Source organism: Rhodotorula toruloides (assembly GCF_000320785.1).
Source record: "Rhodotorula toruloides NP11 unplaced genomic scaffold Scaffold4, whole genome shotgun sequence".
NCBI classification, from domain to species: domain Eukaryota; kingdom Fungi; phylum Basidiomycota; class Microbotryomycetes; order Sporidiobolales; family Sporidiobolaceae; genus Rhodotorula; species Rhodotorula toruloides.
The window spans coordinates 191027-217981 of NW_015622964.1; the positions used below are offsets into that span (position 1 = coordinate 191027).

At 61.5% G+C, this 26955-nt stretch overlaps 11 protein-coding genes across 11 annotated transcripts; 6 read left to right on the forward strand and 5 right to left on the reverse strand.

Moving 5' to 3' along the window:
* Positions 1–249: 249 nt before the first annotated feature.
* On the reverse strand, positions 250–2983 carry RHTO_06083 (alpha-amylase, glycoside hydrolase family 13 protein; the record flags this gene model as incomplete). Its single annotated transcript, XM_016419744.1, has 16 exons — positions 250–339; positions 415–527; positions 588–686; positions 750–1090; positions 1159–1223; positions 1376–1387; positions 1455–1514; positions 1576–1621; positions 1738–1853; positions 1921–1986; positions 2043–2126; positions 2185–2282; positions 2370–2387; positions 2475–2624; positions 2693–2793; positions 2856–2983. The coding sequence occupies 16 exons, from the start codon at positions 2981–2983 to the stop codon at positions 250–252; spliced, it is 1587 nt and encodes a 528-aa protein (XP_016275198.1).
* Positions 2984–3215: 232 nt separating this feature from the next.
* On the forward strand, positions 3216–4430 carry RHTO_06084 (uncharacterized protein; the record flags this gene model as incomplete). Its single annotated transcript, XM_016419745.1, has 5 exons — positions 3216–3220; positions 3320–3455; positions 3615–3880; positions 3970–4020; positions 4082–4430. 5 exons carry the CDS (start codon positions 3216–3218, stop codon positions 4428–4430), a joined length of 807 nt encoding a protein of 268 aa, XP_016275199.1.
* A 404-nt stretch (positions 4431–4834) lies between these two features.
* RHTO_06085 (Bulb-type lectin domain containing protein) lies at positions 4835–7523 on the reverse strand (the record flags this gene model as incomplete). Its single annotated transcript, XM_016419746.1, has 7 exons — positions 4835–6259; positions 6327–6468; positions 6524–6615; positions 6675–6704; positions 6764–6816; positions 6884–6953; positions 7011–7523. 7 exons carry the CDS (start codon positions 7521–7523, stop codon positions 4835–4837), a joined length of 2325 nt encoding a protein of 774 aa, XP_016275200.1.
* Positions 7524–7913: 390 nt separating this feature from the next.
* RHTO_06086 (DNA excision repair protein ERCC-1) lies at positions 7914–9198 on the forward strand (the record flags this gene model as incomplete). Its single annotated transcript, XM_016419747.1, has 5 exons — positions 7914–8264; positions 8352–8455; positions 8516–8692; positions 8774–8945; positions 9004–9198. 5 exons carry the CDS (start codon positions 7914–7916, stop codon positions 9196–9198), a joined length of 999 nt encoding a protein of 332 aa, XP_016275201.1.
* Positions 9199–9571: 373 nt separating this feature from the next.
* RHTO_06087 (uncharacterized protein) lies at positions 9572–10296 on the forward strand (the record flags this gene model as incomplete). The annotated part of the gene is made up of 5 exons (XM_016419748.1): positions 9572–9608; positions 9668–9858; positions 9957–10013; positions 10078–10149; positions 10246–10296. 5 exons carry the CDS (start codon positions 9572–9574, stop codon positions 10294–10296), a joined length of 408 nt encoding a protein of 135 aa, XP_016275202.1.
* Positions 10297–10846: 550 nt separating this feature from the next.
* Positions 10847–13473, reverse strand: RHTO_06088 (NIMA-related kinase 3; the record flags this gene model as incomplete). The annotated part of the gene is made up of 2 exons (XM_016419749.1): positions 10847–11794; positions 11851–13473. 2 exons carry the CDS (start codon positions 13471–13473, stop codon positions 10847–10849), a joined length of 2571 nt encoding a protein of 856 aa, XP_016275203.1.
* A 1471-nt stretch (positions 13474–14944) lies between these two features.
* Positions 14945–17189, forward strand: RHTO_06089 (zinc finger, C2H2-type domain containing protein; the record flags this gene model as incomplete). Its single annotated transcript, XM_016419750.1, has 4 exons — positions 14945–16694; positions 16777–16830; positions 16889–16959; positions 17019–17189. The coding sequence occupies 4 exons, from the start codon at positions 14945–14947 to the stop codon at positions 17187–17189; spliced, it is 2046 nt and encodes a 681-aa protein (XP_016275204.1).
* A 409-nt stretch (positions 17190–17598) lies between these two features.
* On the reverse strand, positions 17599–19445 carry RHTO_06090 (aldehyde dehydrogenase; the record flags this gene model as incomplete). The annotated part of the gene is made up of 7 exons (XM_016419751.1): positions 17599–17918; positions 17976–18088; positions 18149–18238; positions 18294–18871; positions 18928–18995; positions 19050–19280; positions 19337–19445. 7 exons carry the CDS (start codon positions 19443–19445, stop codon positions 17599–17601), a joined length of 1509 nt encoding a protein of 502 aa, XP_016275205.1.
* A 157-nt stretch (positions 19446–19602) lies between these two features.
* RHTO_06091 (uncharacterized protein) lies at positions 19603–20150 on the forward strand (the record flags this gene model as incomplete). Its single annotated transcript, XM_016419752.1, has 2 exons — positions 19603–19828; positions 19930–20150. 2 exons carry the CDS (start codon positions 19603–19605, stop codon positions 20148–20150), a joined length of 447 nt encoding a protein of 148 aa, XP_016275206.1.
* A 496-nt stretch (positions 20151–20646) lies between these two features.
* Positions 20647–22486, forward strand: RHTO_06092 (translation initiation factor eIF-2 beta subunit; the record flags this gene model as incomplete). The annotated part of the gene is made up of 5 exons (XM_016419753.1): positions 20647–20886; positions 21001–21693; positions 21778–22039; positions 22219–22324; positions 22390–22486. 5 exons carry the CDS (start codon positions 20647–20649, stop codon positions 22484–22486), a joined length of 1398 nt encoding a protein of 465 aa, XP_016275207.1.
* A 244-nt stretch (positions 22487–22730) lies between these two features.
* On the reverse strand, positions 22731–25469 carry RHTO_06093 (AAA family ATPase; the record flags this gene model as incomplete). The annotated part of the gene is made up of 17 exons (XM_016419754.1): positions 22731–22937; positions 22996–23083; positions 23145–23175; positions 23235–23255; positions 23319–23391; positions 23452–23490; positions 23544–23660; positions 23718–23933; positions 23991–24129; positions 24185–24265; positions 24321–24405; positions 24487–24553; positions 24623–24710; positions 24767–24816; positions 24868–24979; positions 25032–25138; positions 25197–25469. The coding sequence occupies 17 exons, from the start codon at positions 25467–25469 to the stop codon at positions 22731–22733; spliced, it is 1794 nt and encodes a 597-aa protein (XP_016275208.1).
* Positions 25470–26955: the final 1486 nt, after the last annotated feature.

Below are 26955 nucleotides of genomic sequence, written 5' to 3' on the forward strand. Positions count from 1 at the left end.
GCGCGAGCGAGGGCTTAGGCGAGGAGCGATAGTGTACCCAGGAACCCACTCTGCAACAAGGTCTTCGCATCAAGCTCCGGCGTCAGACGCGGACGTCGAGCTGCGAGAAGGTGAAGGGAAAAAGCTCGGAGAAAGCCTCCCTCAAGCTCGCTGTCCGCTTCTCCTCCCATGCGTAAAGACGAAACGCAATGCACGACATCCAGAACGCTTTTCTACCTCCTCCTACTCTACCCGCACCTCTACTCGCGTCTACTTCCTCCCAAACGCCTCGAGACCCCTCGCGTCCTTCCTGACCCACACCGCGACGCTCTTACTCGGGCACTTGAACGTCGCCCAGCCCTGTCCGTCAACCCAATCCTCATCAGCACCGCAACCAACGCTCAAAGGAAAAGGGGAGGGGGAAGGAAAACGCACGTCTTCCTCGATCTCGACTTCTCCCTGCGTCCACCCGAGCACGTCAATCCATTTCTCGCCTTTGTGCTCGTTGTTCCCCTGCACTTGCATACGTTTCTCTCCTTCGCCCGTTCCTGTGTTCCTCACAAGGTCAGCACGAGGAGGAGAGAGAAGGGAGGGGATGGGGGACGGACCATTGCAGATGACCACCGCACAGCCGTCATGGTCCGCGTCTCCTTCGCGGATCCAGCCGAGACAGTTGGCGTGATCCCAGTAGTCCCTCGTCGGTCCGTCTGCCCGTCGCACCCCATCAGCTTCTCTCTCGCTCAAAGAGGAAGCGAAAAAGTGGTACTTACAAGCGAACCACCTCCTAGCCTTGACCAACTCCGCCAACCCACTAATCGGCTCAACACCCGGCTCGCTCTTACACCCCCACAAGTCACCTCCAAACACGCACGGGTATCCCTCGGCCCTCAACAACGTCAAGCAATACGCGAGCGGCGCGAACCAAGGCGCAACAGGTGCCTCGAGAGCTTGGGTAGGTTGGGTGTCGTGGTTGCAGACGACTGTGACGGCGTCCATCGGACGCGACCGGACGAGCGAGTTGTCGAGGATTGAGCGCAGGTCGAAGGATTCCGCTTCGGCGCCGGCGCGGTGGAAGTTGTCGTGGAGGGTGACGTCGAAGCAGGAGAATTGCCTGAGCGCGTGGCGTTCTCCAGCGTTAGCTCCGCACATACAGGTAGGAAGGGAAGGGATAAGACGCACTCGGGGAACCGGTCGAGGTAGCCTTCGAGCGCACCGAGATCCGATTTCCAGAACTCGCCAACGCACTGTAAGACGCAAAATCCGGCGCTCAGTCAGTCGTTGCCTCTCTTGCGCGAGAATCGGCGGATGGAGGCGAGTTTGGGAAGGTCCCCGCCCCCCCCCCCTCCCCTTCGCCTCCTTCTGCTCGAAGCGAGAAGTGAGTTGTGGGCGGACTCACGAACATATCCGGCTGCACAACCACCCATCACCCATCAGCTACTGTATCGAGAGGAGACGGCGAGGAAAAGCGGACGCACGTTATCCAACCTCTCCCTGACCTCCCTCACGAAATCCGCGATGAAGCCTTCGTCAATGTGCTGCCCCGTCGAACGAACGTGTCAGTGACGAGAGGCGAAGAAGGGAGGAAGGAGAGCGCACCTTGACTGCGTCGAAACGGAATCCTGCGGCGCCGGTTTCTTTGATCCTGCGCGAGTCGTACGAGGTCGTCAGCGTCCGGTCTGCATTCCAATGCATCCCTCACACGCTCGTCGCGAATTGCGAGAAGCGGATGGAAGAGCGTGCAAGAAGAGTCGGACGTACACCCACTCGCCCCAATTGATCAAGTCCTTCCGCACCTCAGGATGCGAATGGTCGATATCGGACGCCATGAGGTAGTCGAAATTTCCCTTTTCGCTGTCGACTGACTTGGCCCATGTCTGCGCGCACTTTGCGTGAGGACGAGGAACGAAGGAAGAAGAGGAAGAGGAAGGGAGGGAGACGAACCTTTCCCTCGCCTTGAACCTTGAAGATGGCTTTCTTCTTCCCCTTGTCGTCCCAATCCACTCCCGTCTGTCCCTCCAACCCGTCAGGCATCGCTTGTAAGGAGAGAGGGGGAGGGAGCGCACGAAATGGATGTGCGACCAGATCATCTCGGAATACTTGCCCTTCCGGCCAGGGAAGTTGAAGCCTGTCCATCCTTCGATCTCGTACTATCCCTCGCCAAGAGTCAGTCTGAGAGCGAGGGGGAAGGGGAGGGGGAGGACGCACGAGGTCGGAGATCTCCTTGGTCCGGTCGTCCCAGTCTACTTCGGTCGCGTGGAAGGGCTCGGTATAGTCTGCTCCGGCTTTGTGGTTCAGGACTGCGTCTGCGGCCGAGCGAAGCGAGGGAGGGTTAGGGAGGCAGGAGGGGCGGAGGGGGCGGAGGGATGAGAGGAAGGGGAGGGGGGACGAACCGATGTAGACGACGATTCCTGCCCGCGCACACATGTATACACCGTCTCATTAGCACCCCCGTACCTCACGCACCAAGAGTCCAAGCGAAAAGCGGCCGAACTGACCGTTTTCCTTGAGTTTCTTGACACACTCGAGCAACTCGTCCTTCGTGCCCCACTTGGTTGCTTTCCCGCCCTTCTGGTCGAACTCTCCGAGGTCCCAGAGGTCGTAGATCGAGTAGCCGACGCTGTTGGGCCCGTCCGCTTTCGTCGGGGCTGCGTCGACGCTCCTCTCGTTAGTCTCGTCGGCGGTGGGAGAGGAGAGAATGAGGGGATGAACGAACGAGGGATCCAGATGGCCGTGATGCCCATCTCGCCGAGCTCCTCTGCCTTGCCAGCCAACCAAGCATAATACGTTCCCCCTCCCTCCTGATACCACTCGAACCTGCTTGCCTCTCACTCATCAGCCCCTCTCCCCGGTCAGAGAGAGTGTGGATGTGTGCGCACCCCTGCAAGAGCGTGTAGTTGCTCGACCCCTCTGGATGGTCCTGCTTTCCGAGTCCGCGGGCGTTTCCGCGGTAGTTTTGGGTGCGGTAGCGCGGTGCGGGTGGGTCTCGGGGGAGTGTCGGTGCCATCTCCAAGTGCGTGCGTGTGAGTATGAGTGGGAGGAGAGAGAGAGAGAGGGAGTGACAGGTTGGCCGAGCGAGACGAGTGATCGGATCGACAGTGTCCCGCAGTCGATGCACGTGCACCGAATTCAACTGAGCCTGAGTTGAGTGAGTGAGCAGTGCGAGTGAACCTGTGAGTCCATCGCAGGCAGCCTTGTACTGTACTGGGAGAGCGAACAAGCCACTGCGAGCTGAGTGCATGCTGTACGTATGCAAGCGGGTGTCGACGAAGGGCTGCCGTCCCGCTTCGACCTCGTCCTCCTCACCGCTCACCTCGCTCAACTGCTCACTCCAGTCACCCAGACACCCCGACAGCCACACTCAAACACCCGCAGCCACCCACTACCGCCTGCACACCATGCTCGCCCCCTCCCTCCTCCCCACCCTCGCAATCTCCGCACTCGCACTCGCTCACACCGCAGCAGCGTACCAATACACCGTGCGTCCCATTCACTCAGTGTACTCTCCACCAACTGAACTGAAACCCCTGCCCGCCCGTCAACCCGCCGCCTCAAACGCACGCTCATCCGACTCATTCAACCCGCGGACCTCGAACCCGATCTCCCTCCCTCCCTCCTCCCCGCTTGACCGCACGCAGGTCGGAGTCGGCAAGAACGAAGTGACGGGCGACCCCGGAATCGGTTTCGACCCCTCGCGCACCGTCATCGCCGACTCGTCCGCCTCGAACACGATCCAGTTCTCCTTCCTCGAGGGGATCCACCGCGTCGTCCAAGTCTCGGCGCAGGACCCGTGCGCGTTCGCGGGCGGGTTCGACTCGGGAGTCTTGAGTGTCCCGAATGGGACGCTCCAGGGTCAGGGACCGACTGCGACGTTCAATGTGCAGAACAACTCGGATGTCCTCTAGTGCGTCTGCGCGGCGCTCCGTCTCGGAAGGAGGAACGGAGCTGACAGTTTCGGCACTTCCTTCTTGCGTTTTCGGGCACGCGCGACAGCTTCGCCGATATCGCGACCGACTACTCGCCCTGCTACCTCGGCGCCGTCTTGTAAGTTGTCGCGACCTCTCACTTAGCACGCGGACGCTCAGCCTTCCCGCTCCCCCCGCAGCTGCCTAAACACCGACGAATCGTCCTCCACCACCTCCTGCCACGCCGTCAAAGCGAAAGCGCAGGCATTGGGAACGCAGTATGGAGTTTCGACGACTCCGTCGCTTCCCTCGTCGGCCACGGCATCGGCGGCGAGTTCGTCGACGAGTATGAGCTCGACTAGCTCGGCGACGAGTTCGGCGTCGAGCGGCACGGTTAGCGGCGCAGGCGCTTCTCGTACGGCCTCTGCATCTGCGGCCTCCGCTTCCGCTTCAAGCTCCTCGAAGCCTTCGAGCGGCGCGTCGAGTCTCAAGGCGGGAGTCGTAGGTGCGGTTGTGGCGGTCGCGGCGGTCGCGGCAGCGATGGCTTAGGAGAAGGACGGACGGAGGGGGAGGATGGACACTTGCTTGACTTTGCATGCGGCTTCTTGGTCCTGGTTCTGTTTTCGCATGGGCTTCTTCTACACGTTCTGTTCTACGCGTTGTGTTCTGCATGGTTTTCTCAGGTTCTGTGGTTTTGCGCGGCTTGATCGCTTGGTAGACACTCTCTCTTCTCCTCGTTCTCACCCTTTCTTCTCGTAGGGATAGGCTGTATTCGATTTGGTGGCATCTCTCGTTCCTCGCGTCGCCCGTCGCCAGCGTAATAGCCGCCACTTCTCCTTCTCACGATTCGCGAACGCGCACAAGGACGAGCGAGGACGAGACACGAACAGAAAACGATACAAGCTTTCGCAAAACCCAGGCTACACACTCCTTTTCTCCTCCAGCACTCGCTCTCAATCCCTCGAACTCCAAACCCTCTCCCCCCTCTCGTCGCACATCTCCATCCCGGGCCCTCCTTCCTCCCCCCAACCCCTCAAGCCCACCTTCACCGCCTTCCGATCCCCATTCGTCCCACTCGCCCAAACAGGTCCGTCAGAAGTATACAGGACGAGGTTCCCGTCGCCTTGGAAGGCGAGGAACGAGTCCTCCGGCTTGGTCGGAGGAGGGGAGGGGGGTTGAGGGGGGAGGGAGAAGTGTGTTGAGTCTGGAGTTGGGGAAGTAGGGCCAGAGGGAGAAGAGTGGAGGATCAGTTGGGAGGTGGAGGGGGAGAGGTAGAGGAATGTTGGGGAGAGGTTGTTCGGGGAGGGTTGAGAGGAAGGGGAGGAGGAGGGGCGCGGTGGGATGGGAGGTGGTGGACCGCGAGGGGAGAGAGAAGGGACGGAGACGCCGTGTGACTGGAGGGAGGAGTTCAAGTCGCGTACAAAGCGAGAGAAGTGGCCGCCGTGGCTTTGGCTGTCTTGACGCGGCGGCGGAGGTGGCGGAAAACCGGACTGCTCCTCCTCCTCCTCGAACCCGCTCGGGTCCTCAGCGCCCCTCAGTTCCCTCGGCGCCACCGCAATCCACTGACCGGCCTTCATCGTCCAGCCATCCTCGTTCCCCCACTCGTACTGCGTCGAGAACACAAGGTTCCCCTCGTGGTTCTTGATTTGTACGTACGGCTGCTGGTTCTGGAGAATGAGTTTGGGGTGCGGGAGCCAGCGCTCGGGCGGCTGAGGGGCGGTAGGAGGGGGGAGGAACGGAGGAGGAGGGAGGTGCGAGAGGTAGGGGACGAGGTAGGACGTTGGGTCCCAGAGGACGTCGCCCTCGCCGCTGTGCGAGCGGAGCGTGACCCGCCCCTCGAGGAGGAAGTCGAGTCGAGGTTCTTCGACGGCGCCGTGTCTACCGCCTGCACGCCCGCTGGACCAAACGACGCGTCCCCTCCCATACTCGCCCTGCCCGAACTGGTCGACCTTCCCCTCGACTTTCCTCAACACCAGCTCGCCCCTCGTACTAACCTCCCACCTCGCTCCACGCATCGCGAGCCCTCCCTCGCCCGCCCGACTGAATCCCCTCACATCAAGCCCAACCTGCCCCGCCTCATACTCCAACTTGTCCCCTACCTCTGGTTCAATCCCAATAACCCACTGCAACTCGCCCTCCACGAATTCCTCCTGCACTTCGCAGTTGAGCACCCTCCCGCGGTCTGCCCACTGACGTACAAAGGCGGACGGAGGAGCGTTGATGGTTGCGGGGTAGAAACGGTGCGTCGAGCCTGCGAAGCGTGTGTGAGGCGCGAGGGAGTTGCCGAGGACGGTGAAGTTGTCGACGCCTGAGAGGGTGATGCCGTAGCCGAACTGGCCAGGGCCGATCAGGTTGTGCAGGACGTGGCCGCCGTAGTTCTGCGGGCGTACACATCCGCTCTGATCAGCTCATCTTGAACGGTACGGTGAGCGAGAGTGCACGCACCAGCGTGTGGTGCGGTCCCCACGGGTTCCAACTCGTCGGTCCGCACGCAATCGCAACCCGAATGAACGCTCCCTCGGTCTTGATCTTGTTCGCGATGACCCTCGTCTCGGTAAAGTCGCGGTCGAAGGGAAAGTCGTCGACCCTGCTCGGGGCGAGTGTGAGCACAAGCAAGCCGAGGGAGGCAAGAACGGACGCACATGTTGATTGCGCCGAGGAGGTTGCGCTCGCGCGCGATGATGGTGTTGTCCGTGCAGACCGTGCCAGGAGCGCAGAAGAGGACGATGGCACCCTGTTGTGAGATCGCGAAGGTCAGTCTCGCTATTGCGGGAAGGGAGACGGAACACGAACGTCTGTCGCGTCGAAGACGGTGTTGCCGGCCTGCGCAACGTGATTTCGCATCAGTGCTAGCCGCAAAGGAGAAGAAGCGAAGGACTGACGACCAAGCTGTCCTTGCCGGCGATACTGAGGCCATCTGCCCAAGGTCCCGGAGCTGCGCGGCGAGGTGAGACCGTCAGCGCGCTCTAGTCGCGAGAAAAGGTCCCTTGAGCCGAGCTCACCTTGCTGGCCGGAAGGGCCGACGAGGTTGTTTACGACGCGGCAGCGCTGGGCAAAGTCGACGAGGTGGACCTGCGAAGCTCGGCGTCAGCGAATATTGCGGGACAGAGGAGTGAGCTGAGGACGCACGCAAGTCCATCCACGCGGGTCCTCGAGGCGACAGCCCTCGACAATCTGCTCGTGCGCCTCGGGACCTCCCATCCAGACGAGCGCTCCTCCGCCCTCCAACCATCCCATCCTCCCCTCCTTCTTCCACCTCTCCTTTTCCTCCTCAGTCGGCGCCTTGCTTCCCCAACCACGGCAGCCCTTGACATGCACCCTCTTGAGCGCGCAGCGAGGGAGGTTGAACATCCGCACCGCGCCCGACTCTTTCTCGCCTCGCGTTTCGAGAATGGCCTGGTTGCCCGATTCGAACACGGGGTATCCTTCGGTCGCAAGAGTAGTGCCAGGATGCGACATGTCGATTTGCGAGTAGAGGACGTAGGTTGCGCGAGGGCGGAGGAGGACAGTCGTTCCTGGTCCGCCATGGGCGAAGAGCGCAGAGATTGCTGCGCCGTTCTCATGTTCAGGGCCCCCATCGGGTCGAGAGTGAGGGAGCGGGTCGAAGATGTGCGTCGGCGGAGCGGTCTGCGAGTTGGCCATCGTGTGGGAGAGGCGGAGAGGGGAGAGAGAAGGACGGTGTTGTGCGAGGCAGATCTGGCGAAGGGCGAGGAAGAGCGGCGGGGCGAGCGAGATCGCTGAGCGGGCGAGTAGGACCAGCTTGGGAGTGCGTGAGGCCCCGTCGAACGTGACAAGTGGGGAGGGGGCTGGTTCGGGACGGAGGAAGCGAGCGAGCGGGTTCAACGGCGTGCAGTGAGTCGTCCGAAAGCCCAAGAGTGTCGAGCGTAGTCTCGAGAGTGTAAGGACGCAAAAAGACCCTCCCACGATGAGCGAGCCGACTTGGTTGACGCAAGAGAGGGGAAGGCAACCTTCCCTGAGCGGTATCACCAGCCTCGACTCGCCCGGCTGCTCACTAGCACCGGCCCACTCCCCATGAGCGCGCAGCCAGGTCCCTCCAAGCCGCCAGCAGCGTCCGCGTCGTCTTCGACCTCCGCCTCGTCTTCATCAGTCCGACCGTCGACACCGGGTGCTTTCTCGACCAACACGCCTCGCCAGGGGACTCCAGCTGGTGGACAGTCTGCTGTACAGCGAGGGAAACAGCCTGCGGTGCCGGGCGGGCCAGTACAAGCGGGAGCGGGAGGAGGAGGGAGGGTCGTGCAGCCAGGTGGTGGTGGGGCAGGCGCTGGACAGGCGCAAAGCGGGAGGGCGGTCAACGCGGGTGCTGCGAGTGGCCCAGCAGTCATCCGACCGACGCTCAATTCGATCCTCGTCAATGTCAGGCAGGTGCGGCCAGCCTCCTGCTCCTCGTTGACCCTTCTGTCTGACCTGAGCTCCGCTCACTCTTACTGGAACGGCTTTCATCTCGCGCAGAAAGGAAACCCTGTCATCGGACATATACGTACCGTGCCATGGGAGTATGGCGACATCAAGTGCGACTACCAGGTTGGCGCAACAGCCGGTGTCCTCTATCTCTCGTGCGTTTCCCGGACCGCTTCCTCGCGCTCGCTCAGCTGACGGTCGACATACGTTCGCAGCATTCGCTACCACCTCCTTCATCCCGAATACATCCACACGCGCATTCAGGACCTCGGCCAAAATTACAACCTTCGCATCATCCTCTGCCAGTGCGACGCTGACAACCACACTGCCGCGATGAAGGAGCTCACCAAGGTCGCCATCGTCAACGGCTACACGCTCATCACGTGCTGGAGGTGCGTCAGAACTTGCGAGCTGTCGAGGCTGAAGAAGCTTGAGCTAACTCCCTTCGCCTCGTCGACCTGGCCGTCTGTTAGCGCCCAAGAAGCAGGCCGCTACCTCGAGACGTACAAGTCGTTCGAACGCAAGCCGCCCGACCTGATCCGCGAACGTGTTGACGATTCGTACATGGCGCACATGACGAGCGCCTTGACGAGCGTTCGTGGCGTCAACAAGACGGACGTGACGACGTTGATCAGCAACTTTGGCGTGCGTTCGCGTCACTATCTGTGACGTTGTTGAGCAGCTGACCTGGACTCCGCCGCAGTCCTTCGCCAACCTCGTCCTCGCCGAACCGGCCAAACTCTCGACCCTCCCCGGTCTGGGTGACAAAAAAGTTCGTCGCTTGCGCGAGGCTTTCACCGCTCCTTTCACGACGTCGGGCGGGAAGAACAAGCGGAGGAGGGTGGAGAAGGGTGAGGCGGAGAAGAGGGGCGAGAGAGGGGAGAGGGAGATCAACTAGCGGACCCGTCGGCGTGGAATGGCGTGTTGCGGTAACGCCAGCGAGTTGAGGGAACTGGGACGTGGCGCACTTGCTCACGTTGTGCCCAGCTCGTCTCCCGCTTCGAGACTCCGCGGATGTTCCGCTACGCGGGCATGTCTGGCTTTCGTTCTCTCCTCCCGCCTTGCTGTCACCGCATCCTTGCGCTCTACGCTTCTCGACACCGCCGCCTCGCCACTCTGCTCGCGCCTTCTTCCCCTGTTGCCTCGCGCACTCCATCGCAAGGTGAGCCTCTCCCCTAGCTCCGCCCGTCTACTTCGAGTTTTCCGCCGCGCTTCACTCATCGGTTAATTGTTGATACAGATGAGCGCGCACCCACACCTTGCCAGGCTCTATGACGAAGAAGGGCACACCGACGAAGGCCTTCAGAAGTGCATCGAGTTTGCCCTCAGCCTCGTACAGCTGTACAGCGCTTCCGGCCGTCCCACAGACACCGCAGCAAACGGTGCTCGCCATGAAGACTGGCTGAAATACGCTAGCGGTCCAGCTTCGGCACTCCTCGCCCTCTTCCGCACCCACATTGTCGAATGGGCTCGCCTTCCGAAGCTCGAAAAGCTACAGGTTGCGTGTGCAGCCTACTCGCAGCGTTCAGGCTCATTCGGCGCGCCGCCACATCTCTTTGTACGTTCCTTTACCCAAGTTTGGTCTCTCGCCGGCTCGCTCGCTCGCTCACCGGTACGGATCAATACGCATGCTGATCATCTCACATCCCTGAACAGCCGTCTGCCAAGCCCTTTGTCGACTTGCTCGATGGCAAAACGACCACACTCGTCGTCGTGCGTCTGCCCTCTCCAATATAGTGCTCGTGGCCTCGAAAGCTGAACGAGGCGGCTTTTACAGGATCCACACAACCACAGCACTTACTACGGCCCAATGCTCGCGGGTTATGACCAGCCGGAGGAGAAGTCGCGGGTACGTCTCTGTTCACGAGTGCGCGAGGTTTGTGGGGCGAAAGGCGCCGCATCCTGAGATAGGAGCTGACTCAGTTCCCACCTTTCCGTTCTTCAGTTTGAAGCAGGGCGTCGCTTCCTAGATCGCGTGAAGGTTTTGGGTCGGTGAGCGCCTGGCGGTACTGGGCACAAGCTGAACGGGAACGCCTGTCCATCCGCGTCCTCCCTCCCCCTCCCTTTCTTGACTCGTCGTGGTCACGACGGCATCAATGACTCGCCTTCTGGTGAATGCTCTTGCGCGCTGAACGGAGAGGCTCAGAAGTGAAGCGAGGGACAGAACGACCTGTGTGCCTCAGGACCTGCTGCTTCTCGCGGCAAAGGGACAGTCCACATCGAGTCTCCCAGTCTGAGCTTCGCACGAAGTCTCCTGCCGCACGACACAGCTAGCCAGCCCGGAAGTGAGTGTCTCGCTGCTGTGTCTTCGCTTGTCCTCCTCGAACTCGCTCGCGCGCGCCGACAGCCCTTCGTGACGAGCGACATGCGGACGAAGGCAAGCGTGAGCTCGCCAGCGCTCGCTTACAGCGCTCTGCAACAAGGCTTCATCGCATGAGCGCGGAGATGGAGTGCGCCAACCAGGCGGATGCGGAAGGCTAAAGCTACATGTGCGTCGTTTGAAGGAAAGGGCTACATGCTGAATTCAACAGAAGGGGACGGCCACCTCACACAAAGAAGCCCTCCGAACGTCCAATCCGCTTCAACTCTTCCCTAACTTCCGCCGCCGTCGGTCGATCCGCCTCAGCCGGACTCGCCATTCGCTTGATCAGCTCGCGAACGGCGAGCGGGACGATCGCATCTTCCTCCGCCAGCGTTGCCGTCGGCACATCCGCCTCATCGTCGTTCTGGGCCGACAGCGAGGCGGAGAAGGAAGGGAAGTACTGAACGGGGACGGAGGTCGAGGGGTAGTAGAGAGTGGCGGGAGCGGGCGAGGAAAGGGCTGACTCGAGTGAGAGTGTCGAGAGCATTGTTGAGCGCGGAAGAAGGTGAGGAGACGGCGGAGGGGAGGGTGGCGGGGTGAGCGGGATCATATGGTCGACGAGAGAGTCGAGATCGTCCGTCGCTCCTGCACCCTCGTCCTCCTCCGGCGCCAACAGCGACTGTGCGAGCGCCCTCCAGTCGCGCGGGCCCTGTTCGCCGATTCCCGATACACTCAGGTAACTCCGCACGCTCTCCTCGCTATCGTCCCTCCTCCGCCTCGCGGCGCCTGGACTTCCCCTCAAGCTGCTTCTCCCGCTCCGCGTACTCCTCACGCTTCCCGTCCGACTCAACTCCAACCCCTCCTCGACTTCGCCCTCAACTTCCCGCAGCCTCCGACCTTCCTCCCACTCCCACCACCCTCCTTCCGCTACGCGGACCATCCGCTCAACAGCTCGGACGCCTTCGTGCGGCTCGCGAAGGGTGATGAGCGTGTGGAGGGTGATGCCGAGCGAGAAGATGTCGCTCGAGTATGAAAAACGGGAGGGTAGCGCGCGGACGAATTCGGGAGGAGAGTAGGCGGGTGTGCCGAGGCCGTGCGGGTCAGTCGGGAAGAGGTGTGCGGGAGAGGATGGCGGGGGGAGGAAGAGCGAGTTGCCCCAATCGCACAGTCGCAACGTAAGATCGGCAGCAACCTGCGTGAGACGAGCGTGAGCCGGCGAAGCCTCTGAAGCGAACGAGACGGACGCACCATGACGTTCTGAGGCTTAAGATCCGCGTGTAAGACGCCCTTCTCGTGCGCCCACGCCACCGCACTCGAGATCTGTAGCGCCCACTCGAACCATCTTCGCTTGCCTATCCGCTCGGGGTGGCTCCTCGCGAACTGGAGGATGTGGCCGAACGGGCAGTACTCGAGCAGGAGATCGATTCGGGGAGACGCGGGATGAGGCAGAGGGGAAGGGGCGAGAGAAGTGGGCGGCGATTGTGAGGGGGTCGTCGAAGTTGTAGCTGGGCCGCCGCCGAAAGTCGTTCGTCGGCGCGTCGAGGTAAGCGGCGGTTCGAGGGCGTGCGAGAGGAGCGAGAGGCGCCCGCTCGGAGTCGAAGAGCCTGGCATCATGTCCGAGTGCCGCGCCTTGCCCTTCTTCGGCCTCTCCTGCAACGGCAGGCTTCTCCGCTTGTCTTCTCGACTCGTCGCCTCCGCATCGTCCGTCCCGTAGGCGAACGTCTCCTTTCCTAGTGGACTGAGCGTCCCACTCCCGCTTCCACACCCCGTCGCACCGCCATAGCTCCACCGCTGGCTCGTCCGCCTGCTCGCGCTTGCCGATGACGGTGAGGCTAGCAGCGACGCAGGAGGGTCAATGCCGTCGCGCTCATCGCGCACGCCGTATAAGCCTAGGATGTACTGCGAGCCTGTCGCTGCGACCGAGTTCGAGTCTGCCTGTGACAGCTTGGCGAGGATGAACGCCTCGCCCAATCCGGACACCTGACTCTCGCGATCAGGAAGCAACCGCTTCGCCGCGCAGAGTCGTCTCCGCTTCTCGGCTCGTACTTGTCCATCTCGCGCTTGCGGGACGAACGAGGCGAGGTAGACGGTCGCGTGCCGCCCTTCGCCCAGGCTGTAGAGGGGAGTGGGAGATAGACGGAGAGGGGGAGCTCGGCGGGTATCGAGGAGCGGATTGGACGAGTGTCCGGCTGTTGGTGGGAGAGTTCCGGATTCATCGTTGGCGAAGGAAGAGGGGAAGGAGTAGGAAGACGAGTGACTGGGCGATGGCGGCGAGGGCGGCACGATACTGGAGAAAGATTGGGCGGGTAGGGACGGAGGAGGCCGAGGAGGTTCGGCGAGAGAAGGACTGGCTTGTGGGAGGGGTACGCTCGTGAAAGGCGGGCCGAGAACACCGCCTTGAGTCGCTGGTGCAGCCTGAGCTGTCCACTCGAAGCCGCCTTCGCTCTTCCCCGGTACCGGCGTCTGCTCCCATGCCTGCCATCCTCTCGCCGTATCGCTCCTCGAGAACGTCGGGATAGGCGGAGGAAGCGAAGAGTGCGAGATGGACGGCGGAGGCGAGACGTCGACGTCCATCCAGCTTTTACTACTCGCTGTGGTGCCGGCGCTGCTGGTCGCACTGAACTGGCTCTCAGTCGTCGAGCTGCGGGAGCGAGTGTGAGGCGTGACGGGTGCCCAGTCGAGGTCGAAGAGCGAGTTGCGAGACGGCTTGATAGGTGAAGGAGGTTTGACATAGTCTGATGCGCCGCAACTCGCCGATGAAAAGATGGAGGAGGTAGAGGCGAGAGGAGAGGCGATCTGGAGGGTCAGGCGAGGAGGGTGAGAAGGAGGAGCTTGAGGGCTCGGCGCCGCCGCCTGTGCCGAGTGGAGCATGGTGACGACCTGTAGCCTACAGCGAGCGAGTGTAAGCCCATAAAGCCCCTCACAAACCGCAGATCACGGTTGCCGAACTGTTCGCAGGGGCAGCATCCGTCACACTCGCCAACAGCAGCTCCACCGCACGCGTCGCCGGCCTCGGTCGCCATGTTAAGTATACTCCCCAGTCCGCCGCGCGCGTCCGAGCCGGCGAACGCCTTGAAAGCGGTGTGATGGAGTGTTTGTGAAGTGGGGGAGAGATGAGCGCACCAGTCGCCGTCAACACCTCGCAGAGCCGTGCCACTCCTAGCAGCCTACGAGACGATCTCTCAAAAGCAGTCAGACCAGACAGACCAGCGAAAGAAGCGGAGTGAGCGGAGTGTTCAGGTGCAAGCCATCGCAAGTTCGGCTCCCGCCTCAACTGCTCACTCACACTGCTCGACTGGCTGGACTGACTTGCTCAGACACTTATTGGCTTGCTTCAAAGCGGTAAAGCTTGACCAGCTGCCCGCCCACGGGGTGTGTCGAGCTGGATCTGGCGACCTCTCCCGCTGTCTCGCTGTTCTCGGGGCGTCCGCAGCAACAAGGAGCGTTTCGGGCGGGGTGGTGTACTCATCGCAATCCTTGTGGATGAATGATTGCGCGGGTCCTGGCGGAACGGCTTGGATCTGAGGGTGGAGTGGCTGGCTGTCGACTGTCTGCGCACGAGGGTCTGTCTTGCGGAGGTTCTTACGTTGGCAGAGACTCGGTACGTCTTGGGTCCTTCCTTCCCACCTACTAGCATTGCGCTAACCTCATAGCGGCCGCCCTGCAGGCAGGAAACGACCGCTCTCACTGTTTCGCTCCCGCTTTCGATTCCTCGGCAGTCTCCAGGCGTCGGTCAACGCGCTGCGCTCCCTTCAAGGGCCTTTCAACACGCTTTACTGCAGCGATTGTACCTTCGAGACCTGTTCACAGACCGTCTTCACCGCTTTCGCCGCCCTTCACCGCCTCGCCTTCTCTTCCTCGTCGGCTGATCTCGCCGCTCAGACAAGGTACAGCGTTCGCTCATCGCCACACGGTCTGGAATGACCCGTCAGCCTTTCACGAGCGACGAAACGAGCAACGAGGATGTGTGGGCGAGCAGGATGAGCGGGAACAAAGGGGTCGTCGAGTGAGCAGGACTGCGCTTGTGGCGAGACGGGCGTGCTTAAGTCGTCATAAGAGGCAAGAGTGCAGGAGTGAGCATTGGTCTTCTGCTAGCACTCACCGTATACCCGCACAGAGGCGAAGCTCCTCTCGACCTTCTCACACAGGCCCGAGCGAACGAGCGTCGCCTGATTGCACGATCACGCGCATCAGTCTGCTCGTCCGTCAGGAGTCCCACTTTAGCCCGTGCTTGTCGAGGTCGCTGCTCTGGTGAGCGAGTCACTGACTTGGCCTCCCTCCTCCTCGCTCTTCCTCCTTAACTCCCTACTCTACCTCCTGCACACAGGTGCAGGGCACGAGCATGCCTCACACGTCGACTCGCGGCGCGGCGCACTCGCTAGACGAGACGCCCTTCCCCAACTCTGCCGCCTCGACCGCTCAACGCCCTCGGCATGGCTTCGCTGCGCCTCGTCCCGCTTCGACGCCCGTCGTACCGCCTTCAGACCGCGTGTCGCCTACCCTGCAGCGCTTCCACTCGTCCTCCGGTCCTTCCCCAGCCGCCTTCGACGCCTCCACCACCGCCTCCTCCTCTCACGCCCTCTCCTCTCCGGCACCTGCATACCATCTAAGCCCCTCCGTCCCCGCCTCGCACAGCTCCTACACGTTCTCCTCGTCGCAGCAGTACGCCTCCGGCTCAACCTCGTCGTGGTCGGACCTCCCTTACCCACGCCAAGACGAGAGTTCCGGTATTCTGCGCGGAGGAGCGAGCGGCCGAGTTGGCTCGAGCGAGGACGGCGTCAGGCGCGAGCTGCATGAAAGGGCGACGTACGGGGAGGAGATTGTGGCGGCGATCAAGGAGGAGGATGAGGAGGTCGAGCGGAGGGAGCGTTGGGTGCTGGAGGCTTCGCTTGCGCCGGTGGCTCAGGACCGCTTCGCAGGCCAGTTTGTCCAGCAGGGCGACGGGTACTATGGCCAGGACGAGTTCTCCGCGTCGCACTCGACAGCTCAGCCGGCGGGCGAGGTCGGCGATGAGTTTGACTTTGCCTTCGACTCGCCCGGTCTCGTCGAGACTCGTCACATCCCTCAATACCCGTCCGCTGGATTGCAGACGGCATACGACGGCTATCGCGACAGCGGCTACGGCGGAGGATCGGGAAGTCATGCTGCGCAGGGCGACCACTCGCCAATCTCGCCGCTTTCGCTCTGTGCGGACGACCTGCACCGCCATCCAGACCAGCATTCGTATGCCTACCGGCCAGACCCGCAGAGCGCCTACTACGACTCCGACAAATCCGCCTCGCCTGAATCGCCGCTCCAGCCTTTCTTCGTCCCGGCAGGTTCGCGACCGGTCCCTTTCGCTTCCGCTTCCGCTTCCTCGCACTTCGGCCGCACCAATCCTCTCCATCCGACGTACAGCCACTCTGCGCCGTCTGTGGTCGGGCACTTCCAGCACGTCCCCGCTCAACCCGGCTCTTACGACTACGAGGAGATGCCCGACCCAGCCGCTCACTTCGCCCCGTACTACGCCTCCTACGAGATGAGGTCGCCGATGACAGCCTTTCAGTCCTTCCACATCGCACCAGGCCCGCAGTCGCCAGCCGACGAATTCCCGCCGCCTTTGCCTTCCTCGCCTCAATCGCTTCCGACGACGACATCCCCTCTCTTCCCAGCCTACAATGCGTCTCGTCACGGTACCGTCTCTCCCCCCAGCTCGCGTCGTTCCGTAATCGCAAACGCCTTGGTTCATCGCCAGACTCGCCCGCAGTCTCTCGAGATTGCCCAAGCCTTCGTCAGAGTCGAGGATCCCGACTCACCTACTATCCTCGCTTCGCCTGCTCCTCTCTCGCCCTCCAGCCCGCATGCCCCGTCCTCGAGCAGCAAGACAGCCAAGGGGAAGAAGCGTCGCTCTACGTCCTCCGCTTCCTCCGTCGACCCCGATTGGACGCCCTCGTCGCCGACTCGCGCACCTTCCTCGCCTCGTCACGTGCATGCCACCCGCGTCTCACCGATTACGGGCAAGCCTGTCAAGGTCATCTCGCCGAGGAGCTGGCCGCCGAAGGACCAGCACAAGCGGATCTACACGTGCGACTTTCCCGGCTGCGACAAGAGCTGTGAGTTGCGACGAGCGCTTCGATCCGGACTTTCTCACTTGGCGGCGGCCTCGGTGCTAACTTCGTACCGCGACACTCACAGTCGGCCGTCCTTCCGCTCGCGACACGCACATGCGCTCTCACAGCGGCGTCAAGCGTGCGTCACCCGTCTTTCTCTTCCCTCCAGAACTCCGTTGACGGTTGCCGTCTCGTAGCGTTCATGTGCCCCATTCCTTCCTGCGGCCGCACCTTCTCCGTCTTCTCGAACCTCAAGCGCCACATGATCGTGCGTCTTCTTTCCTTCCCTCATTCTTCGCCTGCTGACTCGTCGCTCCCGATTCACAGGTCCACCCAACCGTCGACTTCCGCCATGTCACCGTCAACGACCTTCCCTTGATCCACTGGGTCCCGGACGCCGATCCCGAGGCGTCGAAGGCGGCGGGTGGCGAGGGCGGCCGGCTCGAGTGGATCGACGAGGATGTCGAGGAGTCAGAGGACGCTGCTGTCGGCGAGTGAGCGCGACAACTCTTCCCTTTCCCTCTGTATAGACCGCCCTTCTGCGTCTTTGTTGCTTGTATGCCTGCACGCTACGCTCCTCTCCGTTTTTGTAGCCTGTATAACTCGCACCTCCCTCCTCTGTCCACTCCGCCCGCCTCGCAGCCTCTTCTCAATTTCGCACTTCGCAGTTCTAGCTTGGCTTTCAATCCTGGAGATTCTCCTCGTAATCGCACTTCGTGCAGTCGGTACCGAGTGTTACAGGAGACCTGAAAGGAAGCGGGCTGGCTAGAGCAGGGAACGAGAGGTCGAGAACGAGGAGAGCGAAGCAGACCTCTGCGGAACGACGACGGGCATGGGAACTGAAGCTGAGAGACACATCGTTGCGAGAGAGAGAGGATGGTGTACCCAAGAAGACGCACGACAATCCCTACAGGAAGAACCGCCTCCTCAAGTACCCGAAACCAAGGTACGCGCCGTAACCCGTCGTTCCGAGCAAGCACGCTAGAATTGTCCCGACACTGATGAACAGTCCCTGGAGGAAGAAGACTCGGAGAATCGAGTTTGAGTGCTTGGCGCGGATGAACTTGAGGGTGCGTTCGCGCGGGAAGAGGGAGGTGAGGGCGGAGAGGCGGGGGGAGGTGAAGGGCGCGAAGAGCTTCGAGGTGGGTGACGATGCGGACGGGGGCCGGATGATGCGGGTCGTGAGCGTGTAGTTGGAGATATCGGTGAGGTTGCGAGCGGGTTCGTCTGCGAGATTCGCTGGAGGTCAGCGCGAGTCAAGAAATGGAACGGAAAGCGACTCACAGAGTGCAGAGACAGGGATGTCGTTCGTGTAGACAGTTGGCACGCCCGCTTCGACAGCGAGGTAGTTCAGGTTGTGCGGGTCGTCCGAGAAGAGGAAGAGCGTCTGGCTGTCCCTGGTAGTGAAGCTTCAAGGTCAGCTTTGTCCTTTCGTGGTATGGCGCGGCACGACGTACATCTTGCTAAGGAGGACGAGAGCATCTTCGTGCGAGGCGAAAGTTGCGAAGGAAAGGATCGGACCTGCCGGGTCCTGGCGCAGGAAAGTGCTGTTCGAAAGAAAGTCAGTCTCCTACCTCGCACCACTAAGTAGTGCACACTCACAGACTCGGCTGCTCGACGATCGTCGGCGGGAAGTATCCCTCCTCCTCCTTCGCGCCCTTCGCTCCGCCGCACACGACTTTCCCCTCTCCCTTCTCCCTTTCCGCCCTGACCTTCTTCTCCCCGTCCCACTCACCCCTCATCCGGCCATAATCGCCCGACAGCGCTGCATCAACCCCATACGCCTCCTTGAGCGCCTGCACAACCGCATCCAACACGACTCCCGCCGATTCTTCGTGCACCAACACACGGGCGACCGAACCTGGCAGTCTACCAAGTGCATGGAGCTTGCCGCGCACAATGAGGCGCGCGAGGTGGGCGATGTTTTGGTGCGCAGCGGGCGAGAGACGGTCAATCAAGACGGTGGACCCGGACGAGCCGGAGGTGTTGAGCAGGCGAGGGAGGGAGTCGGGGATCGAGGAGAGATTGCGACCGACGATGAGGGCTGGAGAGGGGAGGGAAGAGACAGAGAGGATGTCGGAGAGAGAGGCGGAGCGGGTGAAGAAGTAGGCGAAGCGGTCGAGTTTGGTGCTGAGCTTTGTTTCCAGGAGAGACGAGACGGCTTTGGTCTCCGGGGCGAGCTGTGAGAAGCGGACGTCAGACGACTGCGAGTGCCGAAGGTAGAAGAAGGACGTACGAGAGAGACGACGGCATTCCCGGCTGCCACTGCCGTCGCAAATGGGCCAATGACCGAGTAGACGGGAGCTGTGGAAGTTCAATGAGCTCAGGCGGCTCTCAAAGGAGGGAAGAAGCACGCACCAGCAGCCTCGCCCACCACCACCACCACCCCTTTCCCGCTCCTGCTGACGCCCTCCTCCTTCAACGCCTTCTTCCTCTCCTTGTTCCACTTCTCATAGTCGAGCTCTTCGACGGCGAAGCGCTTGACGAGCTGGAGCGTCTCGGCGAGTTCGACGTGCGCTTCGGCGGTGGTTAGGCCCGCGTCGGCTTGGAGGGCTTGGAGGAGCTCGTCGCGCGATTCGGAGAGTACGTCTGCGTGCAACAGCTGCATCAGCGAGGGGACCAGAGGAAGTGAGGAAGGAACGCACTGTGGAGCTTGATGAGCTGGTCCTGGATGAAGCGAGGGTAGGAAGTCGTCCCGTCCTCCGCGGCAGCATGAACCGACTTGAGGTGCGTCAGGAGCTTCGTGTCATTCATTCTGAGAGCGTTGCAGCGATAGGAGTTGCAAGAGAAACAAGCGAGGGCGAGCAGCGAAGGTCGACATTGTCCGCCCGGTGGGATAGGAGGTGGGGCGACTCGAAGTCCGGCAACCGTCCTTGTACTCCTTCCAACCCTGCACAAACACTCGAAAACCATGCCCAACGAGCCTTCAAACATCGCCAGCACGACCTCGACCGCCACAGTCGCCGAAGGAGGGATCCCGACGCTGTTCCTCCGGGGCGAGGGCACCGCGGCAGAGCAAGAGGCATTGATTCGCGAGCACAGCGCGAGGCAGCAGGCGCAGGGGTCGGTGTCGAGGGTGCCGGAGGGGCTGCGGGCGGATAGGGAGTACCGCGAACGGTTCGAGGGAGGAAACCCAGGTGCGCTTTAAAGTTCGACTCAGGGAGGCGGCGAGGGCGAAGCGGCGTGGGCCCGCGAGGTTCGGGTGACAGAGACTGACTGTGTTGTCCCTCGCGCGCAGACGGATGGCCCGTCGGACGCGGCGTGCCCGACTTTCAACCGCTCGACAGAAACCGCGACGCCGTCTCGCGCCCGCTCGGCGCCTCGACCGACCAGCGGATCTTCGTCTCCCTGATGATGACGGGCGTATTCGTCATCGGCCAGGTGCACACGGTCTGGGCGAAGACGGTTGGGAGGCTGACGAGCGGGTTGTTCAAGTACCCCATCGGAGGAAGCTTTTGAGTCGGGAGGGAGGAGGATCGCGGTTCGTGGAAGTCTGTGTCATGTATCTCTTCGTTTTGCCGTTCGCCTCGTCGCGCTTGCTCGCGACCTGTAGCTTGAGATACACGCGAGCGAGTGAGGGTGAGCAGGCGAGGAGAAGTCGACAGCAAGACGGCGTCCGGCTGTGGTTCGAGCGCGTGTGGCCTAGAGATCAGACTCTTGAGAGCCCAGCAAGCCAGTCAGCATCGTCCCAGCAAGTCTGGCAGCGCGAGACGACCACCTTCTTCGGAGTCAACCCGCGCCGCCCTTTGTCGCCCGGCTCACTCGCACTCGCTACACGCACTCGCTGCTCGTACGAGTCTCTCAGGCGCACGCTCAGCTCGAACAACAGTCTACCACACCCACCTACACCGTGAGTCGCGCAGGACGAGCTCTCATCAGTCACGAAAAGGGCGTCAACCGGTCGCACGAGCTGGCACGCGGACGGCGGCGTCTGGGAGGGTGGCTGAGGGGCTCAATGGAGCCAAAGAGGTGCTTGGACGGGACTGAGCTGGTCAGGCGGGGTCGGCGTGGCCGCGATGGACCGCCTCATCGCCGCGAAGGTTTCTGGGTGGAGGAGCGGTCCCATGCGGTCGCGGTTCTCGTGGGCTGGCAGGTCTGGAGGGTCATAGGCCCGTTCGATGGGGTCTCGCGCGCCATCTCGAGGGCGCACAAGGCGGGCCAGGCGGAGTATGCGGCGTCATGTTCGCCTCACCCGGTGAGGAGGCGATGCGGCTTACCTCGTCTCTCGAAGGACTGGGCGGGTGTGAAAGAGTGACAACGGGCTACAGACGACGACAAGAATCTTGCTGACCCGCCTTCATACCCGCAGAAAACCCGACCAGTCACCTCACCACCCACCATGGCTGACATTGACCCTCCCGTTGACGACATCTTTGCCGGCATCAAGAAGAAGAAGAAGGGTACCAAGAAGGTCAACCTCGACGACCTCGAGCTCGACGCCCCCGCCCCCGCTGAATCGAAGGAAGACGCGCCTGCCAACGACGACGGAGACCTCGACTTTGCCTCGCTCAAGAAGAAGAAGAAGAAGTCTGTCCGGATCGACTCGGACGCCGAGGACGAGGAGGACGTCAAGCCTAAGAAGGGCAAGCGCGTCGACAAGCTTGGAAACGAGATTGACGACGACGAGCAGCCTTCCACCCCGCCTGCCGAGTCGGCTGATGCCTCGGGCGGACTCGACGACTTCTCCGACTTGAAGAAGCGCAAGAAGAAGACGAAGAAGACGTTCGACTTGGACGCGTTCGACAAGGAGCTTGCCGAGACCGAGGCTGCCGGCGGCGAGGACGACGAGGAGGCTCCTCAGCCCAAGAGCATCCTCAAGAAGAAGGCGACGCCCGCGGGCTCGGACGACGAGGACGAGGGTGTTGACGAGGATGAGCCGGTCGAGGGCGAGGACCCGTTCGCGAAGGAGGACCGTGACGAGGACAGCCAGACGAGCAAGGCTGAGGCTGCGGCGCAGGCAAAGGCGTGGTTGAAGGAGGACCGTGACTACACCTACACCGAGGTGCGTGTCGCGACCTGTTCATCGTCAGCAATCTCCCTGCTGAGGCGATTGGTACTGATGGCCCCAATTTGCGACGTTGCACAGCTCCTCGGCCGCTTCTTCTCCCTCCTCTACCAGTCGCACCCCTCGCTCTCCGGCGGCGCCGGCAAGAAGAAGTACACGATCCCGCCCCCGCAGCTCTTCCGCGAAGGCAACAAGCGCTCGATCTTTGCCAACATCGCCGACATCTGCAAGCGCATGCACCGTCAGCCCGAGCACGTCATTCAGTTCTTGTTTGCTGAGCTGGGTACGAACGGTTCGGTCGATGGATCGAGTCGGTTGGTCATCAAGGGTCGGTTCCAGCAAAGTGCGTTGCGCTTCCCTTTATCCTCCAGCTCGAAATCTGCGCTGACTGAATCACTGGCTCTCCCTTTTCCGCTGTCACTCACTCACTTCCATTTGCCACTGCTCTTGCACCCTCGCCTTTCGTCCCCGCCCCGCCCTCCCGCACGACCTTCATCCTACTCCGGCCCGCCCCGCCCGCAGAGCAAATCGAGAACGTTCTCCGACGATACATCGTCGAGTACGTGACCTGCAAGACCTGCAAGAGCCCCGACACGACCTTGACGAAGGACAACAGGCTGTTCTTCTTGTTCGCCTCTCGCTTCCTCTCCCGCCTCCTTGCGCTGTACTGACTCTTTGACCGTTCTGCGACAGGACCTGCTCGTCGTGCGGATCGACTCGCTCGGTCGCCGGTATCAAGACCGGTTTCCAAGCCGCGACCCGTGCCGCTCGTCGTGCCGCAAGGGCTTGATCAGCTCCTCACGCTCCTTCCTGCCCATCTTGCACTCTCTCCTCGCATTGTTCTTCTTCTCTCGTTGTATATCCCATCTACGAAGCGCTTGTTCGTTCGTTTGGATCGGTGAAACTACGAGCTTGTTCAATAGACCTGACTGCCGTGGTCCGCGAACCCTTTTTCTCTGCTCCTTCTCGCTCAGCCTGCAGACAGCCAAAGCAGGATCATGAAACGTCTTGCACCGCTCAGGCTTGACCGCCAGCTACTCCCTCCGCATGCCCGACTTCGCAACCCTCAACACCTCTTCCAAATGCTTCATCCCCAGCTCCTCTCCCTCAACTAACGCGACCGCCTGCGCAGTTTGTATGACGTGCTTGATGTCGCGACCGTTGAGGCGGAACGAGGCGAGGTGGGTAAGGTCGAAGGGGGAGAGGGAGGAGGACGAGGAGGAAGTAGCTTTGAGGAGGAACTACGGAAGCAAGTGTCAGCCGAAGCTTCGGAAGGGAGAAGTGAAGAGGAGGGCGCACCCGCTCCCAGAGTGTCCGACGTGAAGGCTCGTCGAGCTCGTCGAAGCGGAGGACGACGGCGAAGCGGGAGAGGAAAGCCTCGTCGAAGCTGCGCATGCCAGTGGGTCAGCAATTCCATCAACGGTATCGCGAAAGAGAGCTCGACCGACTTCTCGATGTGATTGGTCGTCAAAATGAGGACTGCGGAAGAGGCGAACGTCAGCTGGGAAGGTCAGCGGTTGTGGGCGGACGGCGCGTACCGCCAGTGAAGTACTCGAGCACTGAGTAGGATGAGAACGGCCATCAGCGGATGAGGTTCGGCCGGCGAACGGAAACGAACGCACAACGTAGGAAAATACCAACGAGAGCGTTACGCTCGAGTTGTCTCGTGTCACGCTTCGTGAGGAAGATGTCGGCCTGCGCACAAGGTTATCAGCACACGATCTCTTGGCAATTGGTTGAGACATCGGAGCGAACCTCGTCAATCAGGAGGACGGCGTTCCAAGCGGTCGCAAGCTGTAGTCAAGATGGTCAGCCTCTGCTAAGTTGGGCATGGGGGCCGAATGCACCTCAAGGACGTTTTTAAGCTGGTTCTCGAGCGTCTGTGCGGTTGTGCCGAGCTCGCCAGCGCTGACGACGTAGAGCGGTCTTCGCAAGTGCTCCGCGACAGCCTCGGCAGTCAAAGTCTGCATAGAGACAAGCTTGGGAGCTCAGCGACGAAAGAGAAAGGACGTGCAACAAACCTTGCCCGTTCCAGGCGCGCCATGGAAAGCCATCACCAGCCCGTTCCCCTTCCCCTCGACTACGTCCACCATCAGCTTCTCCTTCAACTCGCCTGCATGGACCGTCACGAGCGCTTTGACTATTCGTCGGTAAGAGGCGGGGATGACGAGATGCGAGAAAGACTCGTCTCGCCAGACGATGGGGGACAGGCGGGAGATGAGGAACTCGCCGAAGCGCTGTCGGACCAGGTAGTCAGCTTCTTGGGCTCCAGTGCGAGAGCTTGGATAACTCACTTTGGCACGAAGCGAGAAGCCGTGTATGGAGGGTGGAAGAAGGTGTAGCTGGTCTTCTGTTACGGGCGGACAAGGTTTTGTTCGGCTGCTCGAGTGTGTCGCCCACTGCGTCGTCCCGCCGCGGTCCACGACGTCGTCTCTGTATAGCAAACGCTGAGTTGAGCGCTCAACACCTGGATGAGAAGGGGACACACCCCCAATGATCGAGAGTAGGGTTGCAGCGCCGGAAGCTCTTCACATCGATTACTACTTGCCCTTCCCCCATCAGCCGATCTCTGTGGTCCGAAGAATCAGCTCCATGGCGGCGAGAAGCTGGAGAACACGCCTCACGCTCCGCTGAAAGCTCGAGTAAAGAAGAAGCCTTTGTAGCTGGCGTGAACCTGGCCAGCGTACTGCGTGTACATTCGCCCTCGTTCTGCACGATAGAAATCGGTCCGCTTAGCGAAGAGGCCTCGACAACGCGCGCAGCATGGAGTTGAAGGTGAAGGATCCGCACCTCGCAAACTCGCCTTCTTCTCCTCCGTCAATGGCCGTGCTGGCAACGCTGCGATTTCTTGCAGGTTCTGCATCAAAGCGAGTCAATGAAGCGAGTCAATGAATCGTCGTTAGAGGCGGGAGAAGGCTGGACTCACGCCGAATTCGCGAATCTTGCGGGTTAACGGGACGCGGTGCCAGCAGGTCCCTGCCCATTGGTAGAAGTGGCAAGAGAGGTTGAGTGCTCTGCAAGCGACTAAGTATCAGCGAGAGTGGCGAAGAAATACGAGAAGAGCGTTTACCGCCCCATTGCTTCTTGCACATATGCCCAACTGTCGAGCGTCACGGCCATCTACACGGAGCAAGTGAGCGAGACATACAAAGGTATGCAGAGATAACGCACCGTCTCGCCTGTCACGTCATGCACCGTCTCAAGGTCTTCACCGATCTCCAACTGGCTCCAGAGGAGATGCCACGAGAATGTGCCGGTAGGGTAAGTCGCGATGGTTTCCGCACTGGACTAGAGAGCATGAGCTGTCTTCTACGGCTGGAGAGGACTGAACTCACACGTAAGCGAAGGACGCCTCGACATAACGAAGCAGCGAGTCGACGGCGGAAGAGTTGGCGTTTGCGCGGAGGGCCTCGCGCTGGACATAGACCGCTCGAGCGTCGATCTGCAAGGTGTATGAGTGTGTCAGCAGAGCTGGCAATCGCAAGGGGAATGGTACGCACCCCTGGACCCGATTCGTAGAGAGTCGCGAGCGTCGGAAAGACCGCCTTGAGCGCCTTGAGCAAGCCAGGGTTGACAATCTCGAGCCAGACATAGCTATCGTGCTTCGCAGCCCCTGTGAAGGTCCTTCGGAAAGCGTGGAAGAGGACAGGCGAGTCGGAGGCGGTGCTGTTTGATGAAGATGCGAACGAGGAGGTGGACGGGGAAGGCGCAGTGATCCAGGTGCTCCCGGGCCCAAGAACTTGCTTGACCTCTGTGTAGAGCGCGTCAGTCATGTCAGCCAGCCAGGCGAAGCGAGTTGTCGAGAGGCAGGAGAGTTCGCTCGCTCGCTCCCACTCTTCCCACCGGCGGGCGGAGACAAGCGGACGCAACGACGTTGCAAACCATGCGATACAGAGGACGACAAAAACCCAAGAGTACTGACAGAACAATGTACTGATTAGAAGCTGGCCGGCGCGCCGCCGTAGTCAAAGGCGGCGGAAACGAGAGCCAACTTCTGCTGCTCCTCGTCTCGCTTCGCCATCCCTTCCAGCACGGTTGCAAAGACCTGTCCGACACGCCACACCGTTGCGAGCTGGGTGAGGAGGCGGGCGACGGCGCGGAGGACTTGAATTGGCGCGGACGAGTCGGAGAAGAGGCACGAGACGCCTGTCAAGGATGCTGGACCGCCGAGAGCGAGCCAGCTCCCCGAGTCGACCGGCGTTGAGGAGCCGGGCAGCGCGGCGTCGAGAGGAAAGGCCGACTCGGTGGACGAGGCGGATGAGCCGGGATCGCGGGAGGTGCTGCCAAAGGTGCTGCCTGCGCTTGGGTTCGACGAGGTCGATGACGAGCGGGCGAAGATGTAGAGGCAGAGTCCGGCGTGGAAAAGGGCGGAAGACTCGTAGGTTGCTGTGAAATCGGACAGGTCAGCCGGGAGGTTCACGAGGAAACGAAAGCGGACGCACCGTGAGTTGGGTGATCCCGCACGACTCGGAAGAGCTGGCCTGCGTGCAGCGCGACCATCCTTGCCTGATCAGGGTTCGCCTGCATCCACCTCGCCCACCTATCAGTCGCCTCCATCGCCTCCTTATCGCCGCCCTTCCTCCCGACGAGGTCGAGCTCTTCGAGCGGGATGTGCGTGGATATCTGTGCGAGGTGATACCACGCGTGTGAGGCGGCGTACAGTGCGGGGTCATCGCCATCGCCTGCAGCACCCTTGGCGAAACGTGGCGAGAACTCGTCTCTCCCGCGCGCGAGGCGGACGAGCGACCGGCGGATATGAGTCGTGATGAGTTCGGCGTGGTTCGTCAGGCCGGAGAGATGCATTTGGCGAGCATTCCAGATGTTCATGTGCATGCCTTGGACGAGGACATGGGCGCCGAAGGGGGTGAGCGAGATGACGGGCGGAAGAGGGAGGGACGAGTCGGACGCGAGGAGCTTGGCGACGGCGGGGATTGAGGCAGGTTCAGGCGCGTTTGCCTTGAGCTCGAGCCAAGCTTCGGCAGACGGAGCGTTCCCTGAGAGGGGGAGGATGGTCAGCTGCGGGGGCGAGGAACGAGTAGCAGCACCGCTCACAAAGGTCGTCTGAACAGGGAAGCGGTGTCTTGATGTCGCTCCAGGGAATGACAGGAGGGAGGTGCAGCAGCGTAGTCACCTCTCCCTCGAGGACTACTGACGAACTGTTAGCGATACTCTAGAAGCGGAAACGAGCGAGAACGTACGAAAGCAGACCATCGCAGTCCTCCGCCTCTCCTCGTTGGCGATGAAAGCCGACCACTGCGC